Raw genomic sequence first — 21,543 nt, 5'->3', positions numbered from 1 at the left:
CGGAAAAACCGCGGCAGAAACACCTAATGTTTTTTTCCGTTGCATTTTTCATAGAAAATCCACAGAGTTTTGCACTGCAGACTTTCTGACCCTATTATACCTATACAGAAAACGTCAGCGTATCTGTAGGTATAATTGACATGTGTTATTGAAAAAAAATCGCAACAAGTGTTTTTTTTTTTTTGTTTTGTTTTTTTAAAACATAGCTTTTCCACCGAAGAAATTTTTCTGCAATGTGCAGACGAGTTTAGCCAGAATCCCATTCACTTTGCAGGTACTGTTATTTTTCCGTTTTCACAACATAGGGCCCTAAATCTAAAGGGCTTTTATAGAATGCTTTCTTATTGCTTATAATGCAAAATTAATAACATTTGTAATATGTGCACCTTGTCAACCCTCAACCATTCTTGCTTTACCTGTTCTTTATTCCTCTACCAATCCATGTTAAAAAGAACCTGTGAGATTATGGGTCTTTGTTAAAATAAAATCTCACCAAGTTGGGCAACAAATTCCTGCCTTAGGCTTCTTCCCCACGTAGTGGGCCGAAACAAAAAAGAGCTATTGAAAGAACTGCGGTGGAATCGCATTGCGTTTTTTCCCGCAGTGATTGTCATAGAAAATACACATAGGTTTCTTCTATCCACTTTGCAGGGACCGTATAATGCCACATTTTTTTCTGCAGAGTTTTTTGTCACAGGCGGACTGCCTTAGTCTCAGTCATGTGAAATGTTATCACCATGACAATGTCCCAATGCAGGAGTGTCAACTAGGAGCAACTAGCAGTGAAAAACCGGGACTGTCCTGCCAGATCTGGGATGGTTGGGATCTATGGTAAGAGTTACAACAATGAAGGCTACAACTAGCCCCTTCATTTTATTTAGCAGATTCTATCGTTCTTGCATTTTCTATTAACCAGGTACTTTTGATTTTTCTTGAAGATTGTCTGCGCTAGCAAAATGTTGTTTGGTGTGCCAATGAAGGAGACAAGTTAAGTATGAAGCCTGTGCTTTGCTAAATGTTTATCTATTAAGAATGGAAAAATGATCAAGTTTCCCCTCTCATAAACGGCACTAATCTTACTTCTGAGACTAAACTGATATTACAGCTCATCCCCATTAACACTAAACAGAGTCTGTCACCAGTAAACAATATCTTAACCCAGCTACACATATGGAATAAGGTAGCCCTAAGCTAACAGTGACATTTCTGCACCAATTCACACTGCTCTTGTCAATATGCAAAGAAGATATTACCCTTGCTCCAAGACCAAGCAGCAAAACTCTCATTGCCTCAAAGAGCTCATCTGCATAGTGACAAAAATGATATTTTAGCAACAACTCACAAGCAGAAAATTCAGTTTTATTGAGGTAAAGCTAACCTGTCATACTTATAAGCTACTAGAGGGAGGACCCGGCTTCGCACGGGTATATTACATTTTATGTTTGTGTAGTGGCCCCATAAGAATTGTCCAGTTTTGCACTGGTGTATTTTGTATGTTGTTTGTGTGTATGTCCATAAGCGTCATGTGATTATGTGTATCTCATTTTGGATGTCAGTGAAAAACCTGTGATCAGTTGTTATGGATACCTGGAGTAAAGCTGTATCTAATCCTTCCCCGTGTAGTACTGTGTTTAGATGCAAGTATCCAATCCTTGTTGGTGTGGTACTCTTGTGCAGATGCACATATCTAATCCTCCCCGAGTGGTATTGTGTGAAGAGGCGCGTATCTAATCCTCCAGTAAGTGAAACTGTGTGCAGACGCGCATATCTAATGACTCTGGTGTGCGGTACTGTGTGCAGATGCGCGTATCTAATACTCTGGCGTGTGGTACTGTATGCAGATGCACGTATCTAATCCTCCCCTGTGTGGTATTGTGTGAAGAGGCGCGTATCTAATCCTACGGCATGTGGAACTGTGTGTAGACGTGGGTATCTAATCCTACGGCATGTGGTACTGTGTGCAGACGTGCTTATCTAATCCTCTGGCATGTGGTACTGTGTGCAGACGCACGTATTTAATCCTCCCCTGTGTGGTATTGTGTGAAGAGGCGCGTATCTAATCCTATGGCGTGTTGAACTGTGTGTAGACGCACGTATCTAATCCTACGGCATGTGGTACTGTGTGCAGACACGAGTATCTAATCCTATGGCATGTGGTACTGTGTGTAGATGCGCGTATCTAATCCTACAGCATGTGGTACTGTGTGCAGACGCATGTATCTAATCCTAAGGCATGTGGTACTGTGTGTAGACGCACGTATCTAATCCTATGGCATGTGGTACTGTGTGCAGATGCGTGTATCTAATCCTATGGCATGTACAAATGTGTGCAGACGCACGTGTCTAATCCTCTGGAGTGTGGAACTGTGTGTAGACGCCTGTATCTAATCCTTCGGCATGTGGAACCGTGTGCAGACGCGTGTATCAAATCCTTCAGTGTGTGGAACTGTGTGCAGAAATGCGTATTTAATCCTCTGGTGTGTGGGACTGTGTGGAGACCCGTGTATCTAATCCTCTGGCGTGTGATACTGTGTGTTGATCTGTGTATCTAATCCTCTGGAGTGTGGAACTGTGTGTAGACGCCTGTATCTAATCCTTCGGCATGTGGAACCGTGTGCAGGTGCGCGTATCTAATCCTATAGCATGTGGTAATGTGTGCAGAAGTGCGTATTTAATCCTCTGGTGTGTGGGACTGTGTGCAGACCCGTGTATTTAATCCTATGGTGTGTACAACTGTGTGAAGACACGTGTATCTAATCCTCCCCTGTATGGTATTGTGTGAAGAGGTGAGTATCTAATCCTACGGCGTGTGGAACTGTGTGTAGACGCGCGTATCCAATCCCCCGGCATGTGGTACTGTGTGTAGACGCGCGTATCTAATCCTCCCCCGTGTGGTACTGTGTGCAGACGCGCATATCTAATCCTCCCCCGTGTGATACTGTGTGCTGAGATGCGTATCTAATTCTCTGGCTTGTGGTACTGTGTGCAGAGGCATGTATCTAATCCTCCAAAGTATGGTACTGTGTGCACACACGTATCTAATCCTACCCTGTGTGGTATTGTGTGAAGAGGCGTGTATCTAATCCTTCGCCATGAGGAACTTTGTGTAGACGCACGTATCTAATCCTACTGCATGTGGTACTGTGTGCAGACGCGTGTATCTAATCCTATGGCGTGTACAACTGTGTGCAGACGCACGTATCTAATCTTCTGTAGTGTGGAACTGTGTGTAGACGCGTGTATCTAATTCTACGGCATGTGGTACTGTGTGTAGATGCGCATATCTAATCCTATGGCATGTGGTACTGTATGCAGACACGTGTATCTAATCCTATGGCATGTACAACTGTGTGAAGACACATGTATCTAATCCTCCCCTGTGTGGTATTGTGTGAAGAGGCGCGTATCTAATCCTACAGCGTGTGGAACTGTGTGTAGACGCGTGTATCCAATCCCCTGGCATGTGGTACTGTTTGCAGATGGCGTATCTAATCCCATGGCATGTGGTACTGTGTGTAGACACGCGTATCTAATCCTTCCCGTGTGGTACTGTGTGCAGACGTGCATATCTAATCCTTTGGCGTGTGGAACTATGTGTAGACGCGCGTATCTAATCCTACTGTATGTGGTACTGTGTGCAGACGCGTGTATCTAATCCTATGGCATGTACAACTGTGTGCAGATGTGCGTATCTAATCCTCTGGAATGTGGAACTGTGTGCAGATGCGCATATCTAATCCTCTGGAATGTGGAACTGTGTGCAGACGCGTGTATCTAATCCTATGGCGTGTACAAATATGTGCAGACGCACGTACCTAATCCTCTGGAGTGTGGAACTGTGTGTAGACGCCTGTATCTAATCCTTCAGCATGTGAAACCGTGTGCAGATGCACATATCAAATCCTACAGTGTGTGGAACTGTGTGCAGAAATGCGTATTTAATCCTCTGGTTTGTGAGACTGTGTGCAGACCCGTGTATCTAATCCTCTGGCATGTGATACTGTGTGCTGATCTGTGTATCTAATCCTCTGATGCGTGTATCTCAGTTTGGATATCAGTGTTGTATTGTGCATGTGGAGTGACCGTGTGTATTGCAGTTGGAATATGAGTGAAAAAGTTGCAGGTTTGTATTGGCTAAGGGGGGGGGGCACTGTGTTTGGAATGCTGTATCTCAGCAACGGTACTTCCGAGCGAGTTGGAGTCTCGTCTTAAACCTTCCCTGATATCAGAAGTATGTCTGTACCAAATTTGGTGAAGATCGGTCCAGTCGTTTGGTTCGCATTAGAGTACAGACAGACAGACAGACAAGAATTCATTTTTATAAGATAGAGAGATTATACTTCTCCCTTCTGCTAAATCCACTACTGGCTTTAGCTCAAATACACAGCAAAAGCTGAAACAAAAAACACAGCTTTTCTGGAACATGTGGCCGTAGCCTAAAAAGGTATATCCATTTTGTGGATGGCAGGGAAGGGGGAGGGGGGTGGTATGTATAATAAGCCTGTGCATATGTGGCTTTCCCCATTCTCTTCTACCTTGAAGCCTTCCACCTATAGAGGTGAATGGTGAGAGCCACGTTTGCAGTCTCCATTCATAATGGCCACCCGTTATAGGACCCCTTCTGGAGGTTCTTGTGGGTACCAGAGGTTAGGCAAACATCTCTCAGACATTTATGGTATGTCATGTAGATTTGGAGCTCATATTAGGGAATGCTGTTGAAATATTAAATTTACCCCATGCTGCTGATTTGTTGTGGAAAGATCGCAGGTTTTAACCATTGTTACTACGTGTGGAGTAAAATGCAAATTTTGCTTGGTTCGATCTTAAGTTTCTTTGGCAATACCTGAAAGCCCTTGACAGCAATCCTACAAAGTTTGTGTGTTTGGATGTTTGTGAGTTTGGATGTTTGTTCCTCAATCACGCAAAAACGGCTGAACGGATTTGCATGAAATTTGCCACATACATAGATAGGAACCCCGATTAAAAAAGAAGCTACTTTTTATTCTGGTAAATGACGTCATTACACGACTGCAGTGAAGGAATTTAGGTTCACATTACACTAAAGGACATGTGATGCCGTCATCACAGGTCCTTGAGCCATTCTCAGATAGGATCATGCTAGGCAGTGGGCGGAGCTACACACTATTTGTGGGCAGGGCTATATAGGATGAAGCTGGACAGTGTGAAAGCTGAAGAGAATGGAGTCTCATAGAAGATCATGAACATGCAGACTACAGAACATGCAGGTTGTGTGTGGGCAAGAGGAGTATATCGGGTGTAGAGTTTTATTGAGTACTACAGGGAATGTGTTGTTCTGCCTCTGATGGGGGAGGGGGAGAACTTTAGCACTATTCAGCAACATCCTTTCAGCCCTTTGTAACCCAGAAGCTGCTCAGACAGTCACATAACCAAACCCCTGTAATCACAATTGCCTGATGTAGCAGAGTTTAGGCAGTGCTGTAGCACACCTCTATAGGCTCTCCGTATGCAAACATGTACATACAGCTGGGTATTCTACGCATATGCAGTGATGTAGCAGAGCCAAGACACGGGAGCAGGCTGATCGAACTGTGGCAAACTTCTGCAACATCCGTTCAGCCATTTCCAACACAGAAGCTGCTCAGACACTGAAATAAGAACACCCCTCTAATCCAAATGGCCAGATGTAGCAGAGCTTAGGCAACGCTGTAGCACAGCTGAGTACGTTCTCCATATGCAGAGATGTACATACAACTGAGTATGCTGCACATATGCAGTGATGTAGCAGAGCCAAGACACGGGAGCAGGCGGATCATCCACAACAGCAATTGGCTAAATATAAGCGGCTCAGCGCCAACACCAACCCGCAGACGAAATCGCGGGCAGATGCTAGTCATATATATAACAAGTCATTTTTTGCAACATATGTGCTAGAATATGCCGTAATTTGTATTGTTTTATGTCAAACCGCTCTAAAGTTGAAAATCCCTGACATTAATTCCTCCAGCTGTTGGCTGTGTCTGAGTGGTGGAGGGGGAAGCATGAATAATTTATCTGGTATTTAGGATCTGATGAGTTCACCCCTTGCTATGAATTATCTAATGCCACAGCAATCTGTTCAAAATGGCCACCCGTGTGCATGATGCCTGTGTTACAGCCACAAAGTATAGAAACTTAAAACGGCCATAAGAATCTATGTACCTATCTTTTTTTATGAAGTTGCATTTACGGGTTGGACCTCGCCAGTTTATTTCAATTTGGTAGCATAAATATTGACTTAAAATATAAACAATGAATTTATGTTATGGAGTGAGCCTTGACACAATGATTTAATATTTATCCAGTTAACTAAATATTTGTATTCATCACTGAAGAGCAACACAAAGAGATGGCTCCTATCCGGGAAATACCTCTTATGCAAGTCTATGCACATATGAATTACTCAAACTGAGAACACTACTCTATATTGCAAGGGGATATTTGCAGGAAACATTTTTTTTGTAGCCCTGGAGAATTTTTGATGCTATTTTATAACTGTAACAAACTATGCAGTTCTGGGGTTACAAACACACAGTAAAAAAATATATATATATATCTGATGTAAATTTACTGAATATTCTGATTCTTTACACAATATGTCAGGAAAGACAAAGTTTACATCTACAAAGGAATTGTTCACTCTTATGTTTTACGTAATTATATAGACAGTAATTTCCCTATAAAATCTTATACTCTCATACTATACCCATAAGAGAATTCTGATTCTACATCCAAGTCATGTACAAATGTAAAATTCTCTGCAACTTCCATGTTAAAAGCATACAACAAAGTTGTGCAAGAATCGTAGTTTTAAATCCATTTTCACATTTCAATGAATTTTCTGTGAAAAACATTGAGGTCTCCAAGTATATTCAAGTGCCACCCATGAGTTACAGAACACATGTATTATTATGTATGTCACTATGGCAGATTTGGAGAAAAACAACTTTGAAGTCTTGTGCAAATGAGACCCTTGGCGCCGGGGGTGGGCTGTCAGCTCTGGGGGCACTGCTCTTGCTGCTCAAGTAGGATGGGTGATGTCATAGCAGTGGAAGGATCAACTCTCACTGCACGGGTGGTGCAGACTGTAGATGGTAGGAATGGCAAGAACAGTCCTCCAGGGAGCTGAAGGCCCGCCTCCAGTGCAGCAACTGCTTCATTTACGAAAGCTTCAAACTTGTTTTTTTCAAAGTGATATAAATAATAAAGGTATGTTTTTTCACTTAAAAACAGTCATGGCAATTGAATATGCTTGGGGGAGGTGGAAGCCTTCATTTTTGACTGTGGCGGAAACACTGGAGAAAAAAAAAAAAACGCTGCGTTTTACAGTACCAGCAAAGTCAATGACATTCCATGCATCTCATCTAAGGATTGTGGGGGGAAAAAAAAAAAAAAGTTGTGGAAAAGTTGCATTTTCCCTATATATTGAATAGGTGAAGAAGAAAAAAATGTAGCAAAAACTCAATATTTTATGCAGTTTGTTTAACTTAGTTTTGCCACGTTTGGCTTTAGCCTAAGGTTGTAGTGCCACGTGGTATTAAAGCTGTGTAAACAAACATCCTATCCACACATTGCAGAAAAATACGTACAACGGACACACAGCGATTTCCACAACTGTCGTGGTTTTGGAAATCGCAGCATGTCAATTATACCTACGGAAGTGGCGGTTTCCCTATAGGCATAACGAAAGCAGAAAGTGGACTTTCTTAGAAAAGCACTGTGCGAAAAACCTCAATGTGTTGCTGCTGCAGTTTTCCCTGCTGCGCTTTTTTGCTGAGGCCCGCTATTGGGGACCTTAGCTTTTAGGTTTTTTTTTGACCATTAGGTCATCAGTATGTGATTGGTGGGATCTGACACCCAGGATCTTAGATCAATCTTCCTCTGCCAATGATGTCACGTTGATTGTTCACATGGTAAATCAGCAGCACAGTCCCATTCAGGCAAGTGGGGCTGAGCTACAATATAAAGCAGAACCCTTACACAAGCTACAGAAATGTTCAGGGAATTCAGTGAATGGGTTGCAGCACCCAACTAATCTAATAACATTGACTTATCCTAAAGACAGGTCCTCAAGAAAACAGTCCTACATGCCTCACATAGATATCATAGATCTACATACATAGAGCAGGAAGAATTGAGCATGTTGATATATATAGTCTTGAGTGTAACTAGCAATTTGTTGACAAGCTTTGCTCGTTCTGGGTATAGGATTCCATCGGGCAGTTCCACTCAACGATGACAACCTTCCCAGTATGATTATGCACACAGGACTGCCCACTTGACCTCTAGGAACAGAGTAAGCTAAGATTTAAAAGAATTAACAAATTCAAGGTGAACTATTCCAAGTCTCGTAACCATAATTTGAAAGGTAAACTGCAGTTTTATTGGAGCAATTCATGTCCCATGTAGCAGAAACACAGGTTTTTTTATGTTGTACATTTTGCTGATTTTTTTTTTTTAATTTTGAACCAAAAGGGACTACAGAATGAATGGTAAATATATAGGAAAGTACTTATATTTCTACCTTCTTATCAATCCATCCCAGCTTTGACTCAAGCACAATTTGCAACAAAAAAGGCTGATTTCTGCAAATGTGGGGTCTCAGCTTAAAAGAAGCTTCAAGAGGTTGTGCAGAATAATTGCGCACACACTGTGGGGAAGTTAGCTCCGTAGCAGCAGTGGTGCAGACCCAACCAGTCAAGACAGGAACACAAAATCTGCAGGAAACAGGTTTATTTATTAAAAAAAAAACAAAACAAAAAAAACCCAGGAAAATAAATCTTGACTTCAGGCACAAAACGAGCAAAATAAAATGCAGCCTTAACTAGCCTAAATGTGGCCAAACAAAACAAAATCCTGCTTGTCTGAGCAACTAACTAAACAGTAATGATAAACTAACTATATGTGTAGCTTAATAACAGCCACACAAACCAACATGCATGATATTGTCTCATCAGACTCAGGGTAATAGGACAGATCCAGACGCCTCCTCTCACTGTCTTGATCTGCCCTGAAGTGCAGGATGCTGCAACCTCTTCTGACCCAGTAATGAGCCCAAGACTCACACCAAGACCTGCACTGGACCATACATAAGTTAAAAATCTGGGGGAGATATAGAGTGATTCCAGCACCCTGCCTGTCACCTTCCCACAATAATACATGTCCCTGTCACATGTCCCTGGTGCTCAAGTGTCTTCCCAACAGTCTGATCCTGCTGCACTGATGTATCCTTGAGGTGGAAGTCCTTACTGGCTGTGATGTCCTGGGTCCATTAGGCCAATCAGCAGCCTAAGGAAAGGAACCAGGTACATCATAGGTAGTAACGTCACATGTCAAATGCAGTGGGGATGTCCGCCTAAAGTAAACATTGCAGCAGCAGGACCGGACCACACTGGTAGGCCCAGGAGTACCGGGGGACAAGTGAATTTTTTTTCCACCTCCCCCCTGTCTAATTTTATCCTGGACAGCTCCTTTAAACCATGTAACAAAACAGATTGCCACCATCCAATAGTTTTTTGAGAGAATTTTAATTAATTCTTTAATAATCATTAGCCATAGAACATTTTAATAGTAAAATTTGGAATAAACTGCACTAGAAATAATTGATCTTCCTAGGCTATTTATAAAGGAAGTCTAACAGGAGATCAATACAAGGATAGTAAAACAAGCTCTCTTCACTAGGTGGATCACGAGGATGGCTTTATTTCCTTCTAGATATTATTCCCCTTAATATTTACCTGTTTTGTTTCTTTTGAGCGCCACATAGTGCACTAATGGAATGTTTTTGGTCTAGAACGAAGACTATCTCTTGGTCATAAACATAGAAGCATGGAGCCGGTTTAAGTGACCAGCGGCTTTACCTTTACCATTCAGTCCTTCTAAACAGTAAGATTGATGGCGTGAAGCTATAGGACCACCATCGCTCGCCAGTGTTGCAGATTATTTTAATTGTAGAATTAATCCTCTAGTCTTTCCAATAAACTTTCCCCATTAGTGGTTTCTGCAGAATAAACACTCAAGCCACAAATAAAGAGACTCCCTTTACATCTGCTCCATCTGCCTAGTGCAAATGTTTCACCATAAAACAGAAGCATTAGGAATTGTTTACGTGATCGGCATTGGGCCCTGTTTTCATACAGGCAGAAACATTCTGTTTGGTTTATGTCAATAGATGTGTAATGTACAGATATTTTTAGAAGCAGATGTGACGCAAAACTTCAACTGACATCTGCAGATTCTGTAATGTATTACATCTCTCCCTGGCTGAAAGCTAAAGAGTTCACACACAATGCCTGGAATGCACCTGTTTACAAAGGTTTTATGTCTAAGTAGACCTTGTCTGCTGCACGAGGAGATGGCGAGGAGATGGCTCAGGTGCCATATGACAGCTTCTGACAGTACTTATGATAATGGTTGTAAGATCACTGACAGAAACCTGAGATTGTAAGAAATAAAAAAGAAATCAACGGGATTCAGTGGGTAAAATGGGATTAAATACATAAAATGTCTATGGCCAGCCTGCATTGTGGTGCTGTGTAAAGTACTTTTTTCCTTATCACAACAATTGTCAAAAAATAAGCAAATGAGTGTGATCTGTGTGGTCACATAGGGAACATCAACTGTCACTAGTGAAGGTGTCATCAAATGCCCTTAAAGTCCAGATAACCAGGACTTGCGGTCCCTATTCATATACCCTAAACCAGGGGTCCTCAAACTATGACATTTGTCGTCTAGATCGCTCACTAATGGGGAATCCAGGATTAGTGAGCGGATTGCTCCTTTCAGTTGTATGTGCAAATGCACATACAACTGAAAGCTGTCAGTGTAGGCCACATGCGGCCTACACTGATGACAGAGAGTGACCTCTGCCCCGACGCAGGCATGAGGACGCGCGACACCTCTTCATGGGTAAGTGTGATAGAGTGAGTGTGTTTGTAATGCGGGGGGGGTACATATGTACTGGGGAGCATATAATACAGTGGGATGGGGGCGTACTGAGGAGCAAATCATACAGTGGGGGCGTACTGAGGAGCATATAATAGTGTGTGGGGGGCGGGCATACTGAGGAGCATATAATACAGTGCAGTGTGGGAGGAAACCCACAGATACAGAAAGAACATACATACATACATACATACAGAAAGAACCCAGGACTCCAGCATTGCAAGGAACCATTGCTAACCACTGAGCCGCCACACTGACCACACAGGTCCCACTTCTGGGACTGTATCTTGAGATAGTCTTCCACTCTCTCAGAAATAGAATCTGCATATAGGGGGCATTTTACGGCATACCTTGTGGATATGTCAAATGTCCCAGATGGGAAAACCCATGAAATATAGACGTTCATGTACCGTATTAGACATTGCAGTGAAAAAAAGCTGAATGAAAGTTAGAATTTATGGATCTACTACACTTGATGAAAGTAGTGGAACTGTCATTCTGAAATTAAGTTGAAGTTCTACAGCCATATGACAATTCCCACACACTGATACACAGTCAACACATTGGGTAGCTGAGGTGAAATCTACGGTCGGTGCAGAGTCAGGCCAACCAGTATCTTTCCTTCCTGGGACCCATCTTGTCAACCACCAATCATATAATAGAGTCTCATTGCTGACTGAGATCTCCTGCTGTGAGGACACGTAAAAAACAAACAGCAGAATGGTACAGACCCCAGGACAGAAACAACCAGAGGCAAGTCTTAGACGGCAAGATACTGTTAAGCAAAAAAATTATACTACCAATGTGTTAGAAATTTGCAAATGAGTGTAATATATACAGGTAACTGTAGCGAGCCCCAGAATTAATGTTACTGGTGGGCCCTAGGCACCCCCATCTGACACTATAACCTTATATAGGGCATTTACCTACTGTTTGGACTACGAGCCATGCAGAAACTTGTGTTTGCTTTAAGGGTTCTGTAGCACAGACATATCTACCTGTAATGAATACAGATTGACAATAAAGAATGCCGATTTACGCTTGGTTTTAGTTTCATTTTCCCTGTGCAGTTATTGTGATGGATTTGACCAACCATTGTTCATGTAACCCCCTCTTAATATACACTTACATTGTTATCTGCAGCACATTTCTGTAAGGACAAGGAGACGCTGCCAACATACCATCATTTTTATGCCCACATAAACAAAGAGACCAGCTGACAAACAAATGATGGCAGGTTTAAGAGGACATCATCAGGAACATACATTTGTACAAATTGTCATTCAGCTAGTCACTGGCCCATGTACAAAGCCCCTTTGCGATATATAGTCTTTTCCATTTAGATCTGGTCTGTGAGGTTGGGTGGTAAAACAGCAATAAAAGGTGATGTCGCTATTCCTCATTTACTTACACAGGTTAATAAAGCTACTTTACTGCATCATCCCTATGTTCTGTGCAAGTTAAGGGGAAGGGGCTATATCCCAAGTATCACTTCCTTCATTTGTCCATTTTTCTTCATATATTTTTTCCCCAAGATGGCGCTGCCATGTGTGGCTGCCTTTGTTACAGCTGCTTCACCCCAAGTGTGAGAAGGAGCGCTATCGCAGGTCCTTCCTTCCAACCGTGATCAGGCTACATAATCTACATCAGACCAAGCGAAGATCACTTCGCACAGAAAACTAAATGATTATGACTAAGTCTTCCTTCTTTCTTCCTCTGTTCCTTAGCTGCTATGGACTCCTAGTATATCTTCTCTTCTCAGCATATGTGTGTCTACTTCCAGAATATATTACTGTGTATTATCCTGTATCTGTATTACTATGCTACTGTAACATGCTGACATTTCCCCACTGTTGGACTTTTAAAGGACTATGTTCTAATACTAATAATAATAATTTGTGATAGTATTCACCTAGTATATTTTATTATCACTCCATAAGAGCACCATAACAATCCACAAATTCATAATATATTATGTACCATAGTTTCCGGCTTTTACAAGTTTAATAATTGCAAATAATATGCATTAAGTTTTTTTTAGAAGGCAGAGGAGTTTTCAATAGTTAGGGGTAGATTATTCTTTATACTACACATCCACCGCAGTTATACTCCATGAGTACTCGTCTTGTATACTTTACTACAATAGTAATTTTTTCACATGTAGACATACAGTGGAGGTCCTGCCCTAGTCCTGTATGTAAACAGCCTAATTAGAGACATTGTGGATTATTAAGACTCCATGTAAGATATCTGGAGGAATTCTAATGAAAAAAAAACAAAAAAAAACTGATATGTTTTGCTTAATTATTATCCATGTATGAGTGGTCCGTCCCGTTTTCTATCAATACATTTTTTTGTTTTGTTTTTTTAGGAAAAGTGGGCAAGACCTTAAAAGTAAAAGTGATTTACTAAAAGACCTATTTGATTTTAAAGTGAACTTCAATAATGTCGCAGTATTCCCAATGGTCATGCACTGTGATGAGGAATACATATTACATAGTGCGCCGTATCAACTCATATACCTTTATCTTCAAACTCGACCCTAAGGAGGTTACTTTAGAGAGAACGGAGTTCAGTTAGAGATCTGAAGGTGCTGTAAAAACAGTTTTTTTAAGATCAGTCCTTCACAGCCCTTCAGACATGTTTCTACTGGAGAAATGACATAACAGAAAACCAGAACACTTAAACTATATGAAGTTCGATAAGCCTACACAGTATTGTGCCTAAATTTCATCCCAGAATATAGAAGCAACCTATGCAGCTATGAATAAGAACACTTCAATACAATGTACTTCAGTTAACTATCCTATAAAAAAAGCCCCTAAATTCACAAAGAGTCTGTTCATATCCTATTTTGAGCCATACGTTTACAGTGATTTTTTTTTTCCTTTTTAACTGTATACTGTTAATTTTGGGTTGAAGAATTCGGTTGTAGGCCACACTTATTTAGTACTGGTACCTTATTGGTTTACTGTTAAACTGGTTACAATGCAATACGATCTAGAATATCTTATAAAGATTGCAAAATAAGAGAAGGAGTTGGCTAGGACAAAAGGATTGTAGAAACACTGTAGGGGACTGTAGAGTTATAGGTGCGACTTGATGGACTGATGTCTTCATCCAACCTCATCTACTATGTAACCATGTACCGTTCATTACATCTATAAGGCTTAGTTCACATTTCATTTGGGGTATTTGTTGGAGTCGGGTGTATACAGATGTAAAGTATAATTCCATAAAATTTCAACATCTCTGATACGTCAGGAATTGTCTAAAACAGTACAAATAAAAAATCTTTATACTTTGTGTTGGCTGTATAAGTAAAAGTCTACTGTGCTTTCATCTAAAGTGAAAAAAATGCAGGAACATGTTCCCTTGGAAGCCAAAAGGTCACTTTTGCCATCTATCAGTTCAACTGGGGCTATGGCCATGTCTGGCATATGCACAGGGAGTTTGCTTAGAGTATGTGCCAAACGTTTTATGCAATGAGATGTGAACAGAATCCATTTGCAACACATCCATAGTGTTATACACAGGGTGTAGCTATTATATCAATCCCCATTTCCAGTGGGGCTTAAAATAGTATTTTGCTACCACACACGTACAAGGCCAATTTTATAAGTACTATCAGTATAATTTTGGTGTACATGAGTAAACTGGCCTAACCAGAGGAAACCCACACATACACAGGGAGAACATGCAAACTCCAGACAAGTCTGGCCATGGTCAGATATGGATTTAGGGCAGAGCTATTTGTCTACAGAAAAGGATATACTTAAACGTTCTAATTTGTGTTCATTTATTATTTTACTAATCCTATAGCAGTAAGTGTACAGGTCAGACTTGCATTAGCCTGAAATAAGTCTGCAGTCTCATTATGGTCAAAGTGTTACCTGGTCTCTGAGCAGAGATCTTGAGGATGGTCCTGTATGAATGTAGTTGCTGAACTCATACACACATACACACACACACACACACACACACACACACACACACACACACACACCATAAATTCACTGAATAGACAAGTCACATATGTATAAACAAACACATACATGACATTAAGCTCAAATACAGTGCCGAGCCAAAATGGACAGTTCATTACAAGGTTTAAGCAAATACTATAAAGTTGACTACAATGCTGAAAGGGATTAACCATATACTGTGCAATACGACACAAGATAATGCAAAAAAATTACCCAATAATTCCATGCAAATTGTTAAATATCTTAGCAAACTGCATCTCGTCTTATAATATCATTTTGTTCTTCTACAATTACAAAACTGCTCCTTCCTTCACATTCTAGCAAAGACAAATTGGCATAGGGTCACTTGTAGGTTAACTATCATGCTTCCCATGCATTACTAATCTGAGAATCCGAAGTGTAAAGCATAGTCAATGTATATTCATAAGGGCTTAGCATTAGCCACACTTTTGACTGCCATCATCTTGTCCATCTAGTTTTTTAGCTGTAATACCAGTGATGGGGTCCAGGATAGCAAATATACAATTTAGAATGGCAAAACTACAGGGACATTACAATATAGTAAAATAGTCAAAAGGGAAATTAATTCCCAATTCGTAAACCATTCCATAGTAATAACTATAAAGAGTTAATAATATTATGGCAACTTTATTCTATGATGCTGGTAACTTAGAAATCCTTACTGGTAGGGTTAAGGAATATTCACAACTAATACTTTTTGCTGATCTGACCAATTTATGAAATTATATAGATCTGAATAAATTATCAAATCACTTGTTCAGAAAATCAGCCAAGCAACTAAGAGAAGAACAGAAGACAGACAGATACAATAATATGGGAACGAAAGTAGGTACTGATACTCATATGAAGAAGTTCAGGCTGCATACTTATGGGATAAGGAAACTTTCCAGTCTACCCTTGTACACAAGCCAGAGTTTTCTCCTAAGCACTGTATGATATGTTTCAGATCCGGATTAATTACTGTCTTAGACCGAAAACACACAAAGCAGAAACTAATTGGTGTTCTGTAATATGTTGGATGTGCACTGCAAAGCATGTGGATTCTGGCCGGAACAACTGATTAGAAATGCATAAAGTATTTCTGTGAGTTAGCTGCTCACTAGTGCAATGACATATATAGTCAACATTTCAGCTGAGGGCACGCAGAAGCCAAAAGGAAAAAAAAAAAAAAAAAAAGTGTATAACGTGTTTAAGAAAAAGTTACGCAATTGTAAAAAAATTACTATGGCAGAACTCCAAGGACTGCTTGTATCTGACTGGAAACAACTGCATAGATTGGGGATTGAAGAGCTATAAATAATAAATGCTTAAAAAACCATAATTATATAGTATCTTGATACGCAGAATGTAAGCCATTGACAGCATAGAATATACTGTGCGAGGATGATTCACACAATGTGTAACTGTATACACACACATATCTATAATATATATATACATATACATATATATTTAATATATATCGTGTGTGTATCAAAGCTACACAATTCTGTAACAATAACCAATACACCAAATCGATATATTACAATAATGTAACTGAGTTCTAGGTAGCAAAAACAAAAATTACAATATTGTATACAGAAAATGTATGAAACAATAGCAATACAGTACATAACATACATTTATATTCATATGAACTCATCTTTAGAATCTAAATGGAGAAATGGGATGCAACGAAACAAAGATCAAGCATCAAGGAGTGTGTGAAGCAAGCTCCTTTTATTGAATGACCATTGTCACACAGCACAGCAGTCATGGAGCTTCTACAAATAGTCATTTTGATGCATATGGGTACAATGTGGACATTTGCAGTAAAGACACATACCTCCTCCTCTGGAAGGCTGATATCATCAGAACAGCTTTCCTTCTCTGCTAGGTTGTTGTTCATTGTGATCTCCTGAGTAGTGTGCTGTACACAGCCTGGATCCTGAACAACTTCTGCACAACTGGCAGGAATGAGTGAACTCTTTACAAACGTTACAGATTATATCAGGAAAAATAAATATCCTTCAGTTCCACTGGTAAAACAGAATATCCCCTTGAAATGTGAAATAAGGAACTAGTGAAGTGGCTATGGCTTGTGGTAGAGATAAGGAAGAAAGCATGAGAGAGCAGGGGAAAGGGAGGAAAGGGGAAATGTTCTTGACTGTTGGTGATTAGGGTTAGATCCAGCCTTTGGTTTCTAAAACTCTCAGGAGGGGAGGGACTGAAGTCAACTTCACAGCTAGCAACTAACTCCCAGTTTTCAGATGGGAGGTGCTCTGTTTATAGAGGAGATGGAAGGAGGGGGAGAGACAATCAGTATCAGTTCCAATTAGTTAAGAAAAAAAAATCTCCAGTTCTTGAAAACATCTTAACCCCCCCCAAAAGAAAAAACCCTGACACTTTCCAGAGAGGGTCAAAAGGTGAACTGCAGAGAGATAGGAGCACAAGTTAAGGAGATAAGAGAGTCATGGGTCTGTTACGAAGCCCACCATCTGGGCTATAGGCATTCATAGTATAACCTTCTATATACATTACAATTCTCAAGAATGAAACCCACTGCAGATGCTTCACTTTATGGATAGTATAGATTATAAATTGGATTATTTACATATATGTTTTTCCATAAACAATGATTAATTGTAAACAATATTAACAATAAGAAAAGAAATCAACTTCTAAAAAGCTGTTTAAGATTATAGTGATCAGTAAATAGATTAAAAAGGTTTATCCTGGTTTAGGATATTCATGATGTATCCTCAGGTTAGGTTCTCATTGTTAGTTGATGTTCGCTGGGGTACAACTCTCAGCACCTCATGTGGTTCAGCGATCCCTGTAGCTATGCCCTTGATGTCATCCACCCAATTTATTCCAAGGGTAGGTCATTAATATCTTGAACCCGGAAAACCTTTTTGAAAAAAAAAGCAGAATTCCAAATCATTGAAGGGTTTCTATTTTCCTGCTGTGTGTCATGTGCTGCTTGCTGATACATAAAAAGGACTTAAGTATCATCATCATTAATGAGAAACAGTCTGGAATTAATAAGTGTGTCACTTACTTATTAGTAACAGTACCCGAGACCCCAGAACCAACTGCAGGTATAACTACATCCAGGTACATAGGGTGCCACCCCATCAGTAATGAAAAATATCCTGGAATTAATCAGTGTGTAACTTACTTATTAGTGACAGTATCTGTGACCCCAGAACCAACTGCAGTTATAACTACATCCAGGTACATAGTGTGTCACCCCATCAGTAATGAGAAATAGCCTGGAATTAATCAGTGTGATTTACTTATTAGTAACAGTACCCAAGACCTCAGAACTGACTACATGTATAACTATATCCAGGTACATAGGGTGCCACCACCTCAGTAATGAAAAATAGCCTGAAATTACGTAGAGTGTCACTTACTTATTAGTAGCAGTATCTGTGACCCCAGAACTGACTGCAGATATAACTATATCCAGTGTCAGGGTCTGGGGTTGCTAGGTGGGGTGGCATAGACATAAATGTCCAGTTTCTTTAGTCCAAAACAAAGGTGCAGTTTATTTTCACTCAAAAAAGGTGTGACCTCTTTCTTTGGCTATCCAGCCAAACTCTGCCCAAAGTCTGCTGCTGTAGCAACTTCTTAAGCCTCTCTTGATGAGCAGACTCTCTGCAGCTGATTCGCTGCCGGAATATCCACAAAGTGTGGACTGGAGGGGGGTGGAATGACAGGTCCCACTACCAACCTACCTTCCATTCCTAAAAATCCAGCCCAATACTGAGCATTTACCAAAATGCTTAGCAGACGAAAGTTTTCTCATCTCAACCACCTTAGCAGTCTGGGTGAGATGTACACCCCCTCACACCAGGTATATCACCCTCATCAGTAATGAGAAATATCCTGGAATTAATCAATGTGTCACTTACTTATTAGTAACAGTATCTCTGACCCCAGAACTAAGTGCAGCTATAACTATATCCAGGTACATAGTGTGTCACCACCTCAGGAATGACAAATAGCCTGGAATTAATCAGTGTGTCACTTTCTTATGAGTAACAGTATCTGTTACCCAGAACTGACTACAGGTATAACTATATCCAGGTACATAGTATATCACCCACATCAGTAATGAGAAATAGCAAACCCAGGTAGATGCTGGGGCCAACTTTACTTGGGACAGCCCACTCAGGACTGGCAATGAGCGCTTGCATCACTAAAGATGTAAGTACTCATTGCGATGTCAGAGCCAAGCGGTAAGTGCAGATTACACTTTCACTTAATGCTTGTAGATTCTCGTACCACCACCACTTTCCTGCTCAGCGCTGACCTAATTCCCAGACCAGAGAAGAGGTTGGTCCCCAAGATGCTACAAGTGATAAGTGAAATCTGGGGAGGGGGGGGTCTGTCATAGGGGCCACTGTACTATATGGGTATATTATATGGGAGAATTAAGGGGCACTGTACTATATAGCCAGGCCTCCTTCCTGACGTTCTTTCTGACATCGCATGAACCCGGCCTGCGTCCCGGGTCATGTGACGTCCGACGTCATTGAAGGAGGACGGCAGCAGAGGCAGACAGCGTAGGAGCCGGGGGACAGGTAAGAAACAGTAGTTTTTATGTTTTTATTCCCCCGGGTCTTCGATTATTATACTCTGGGGTCCGAAAACACCCCCGAGTATAATGACAGCAGTGGGAGCGGCTGTCACCAGGCCCCTAATGTTCCGGGCCCTGTGGCAGCTGCCTTTGCTGCTATGGCGGTAGTTACGCCACTGGGGGGTACATTATACTGAATGGGGGCCAAAGGAGCCAAATTCCATAGTTTTTTGCTTTAGTGCCTTAAAGAGAATTGCTGCTGCATGAAGGGTCCACTGAGGCTCTGTTGACAACTGGCGCACACAAACCTGAATCCTACTACTGATAGTGTGTCACATCCTCAGTAATGAGAAATAGTCTGGCATTATTCAGTGTGTCACTTACTTATTAGTGACAGCTCCTGTGACCTCAGAAGTGACTGCAGTTATATAACTATATCCAGGTACATAGTGTGTCACCACTCTCAGTAATGACAAATAACCTGGAATTAATCATTGTGTCACTTATTAGTGACGTATCCTGTGACCCCAGAACTGAGTGCAGTTCTAACTACATCCAGGTACATAGTGTGTCACCACCTCAGTGATGACAAATAGCCTGGAATTAATCAGTATGTCAATTAATAGTGACAGCACCTGTGGCAGGAACAGAATTAGAAATTATAAGTCTTTGAATCCACCATTATTTCAAATCTCAAGTTTTTTTGGGGACTCTTGTGGATTGTGACATTGTTTTATATGTCCCTTAAATATATCATCACCATGTAACGATCCAGTAACAGAAGACTGACTACTGGCCTTATGGTTACCATCTTGAATTTCTTGTAAATCAGGAATTTGTTTAGTGGCTTCAGATTGATATTGGTTCTGAATGTCCTGTTAGGATTGGGCACTAGAAATAGATTTGAGTTGAAGCCCTGACCTGGGGACTGGGGACATTACTCTTGAGTCTAAAAGAATTCTGACTTCCTGTAAGATGGCAGCTTGCTTTCACAGTGTGAGAGGATATCAAGACTCTGGAAGGAGTAAGGGTAAGTTCACACAAGGTTTTTTGGTCAGGATTTTGATTTTTGTTCCGGCTCCCGGAAAAAGAAGAGAGATGCTCATTCTTTCAGGCGGATTCACCTCTCAACATCCGTCTGAAGAAACTCCATTCAGATTAGGACCATTCATTTGGGCCTAATCCAAAGTGGAGTGCGCGACTGGATGCTGGTGCACTGCAACGGTATGCAGTCGCAGATACCCGTATTTTGGATCGGAATCTGAGGCGGCCTCAGCTCTGCTGCATCGGACACTGCTACATCGGCCAGCACTGCTACATTGGGCCGTGCGCTCAGCTTGACTACTCCGGAGTAGCTAAGATCAGTGAACTGCCAGCTCTGCTTCATCTCCGATGTAGCAGTGCTGGGCGTGCGCTCTGCTTGGCTGCATCTCTGGAGTAGTCGAGCTGAGCGCACGGCCCGATGTAGCAGTGCTGGCCGATGTAGCAGTGTCTGATGTAGCAGTCCGATGCAGCAGAGCTGAGTGTGCAGCAGGCTCAGCTGAACCTGCTACACACTCAGCTCTGCTGCATCGGACTGCTACATCGGCCAGCACTTAGGGTTGAGCCGATCTTGAAATTTCAGGATCGTTTTTAAAATCCGATTTCCAATCATTCGGAGATTGGATTTTAAAAACGATCCTATTCACTACACAGCATGTAGTCCAAAAATTGTTTCAATTTTTGGACCCCACGCTGTGTAGTGATTAACCCCCCCACACACACACACACCAGTGTTGAGCTGAGCTGAGTGCATGGCCCGATGTAGCAGTGCTGGCCAATGTAGCAGTATCCGATGTAGCAGTCTGATGCAGCAGAGCTGAGTGTGAAGTAGGGTTCAGCTGAACCTGCTGCACAGTCAGCTCTGCTGCATCTGATGTAGCAGTGCTGAGTGTGCAGTGAACCATGCTGCACACTCAGCTCTGCTCTGCAGCTCTGTGTGTGCTAAGCTCTTCCGCTTTTCCATGT

At 41.3% G+C, this 21,543-nt stretch overlaps 1 protein-coding gene across 2 annotated transcripts in view; it reads right to left on the bottom strand.

Annotated features, from left to right (window-relative positions):
- The window catches only part of RBPMS (RNA binding protein, mRNA processing factor), a 173,449-nt gene extending 156,304 nt beyond the window's left edge, over positions 1–17,145 (bottom strand). For both annotated transcript variants that reach the window (XM_075284475.1, XM_075284485.1), the window contains exon 1: positions 16,795–17,145. In XM_075284475.1, the coding sequence (XP_075140576.1) occupies positions 16,795–16,857 (63 nt within the window). In that variant the 5' untranslated portion in view covers positions 16,858–17,145. The remainder of the gene's footprint in view (positions 1–16,794) is intronic.
- Between the last annotated feature and the right edge of the window lie 4,398 nt (positions 17,146–21,543).

The sequence above is a fragment of the Leptodactylus fuscus genome, chromosome 1, assembly GCF_031893055.1.
Source record: "Leptodactylus fuscus isolate aLepFus1 chromosome 1, aLepFus1.hap2, whole genome shotgun sequence".
In the NCBI taxonomy this organism is placed as follows: Eukaryota; Metazoa; Chordata; class Amphibia; order Anura; family Leptodactylidae; genus Leptodactylus; species Leptodactylus fuscus.
This window is presented reverse-complemented; position numbering and strand designations above follow the sequence as displayed.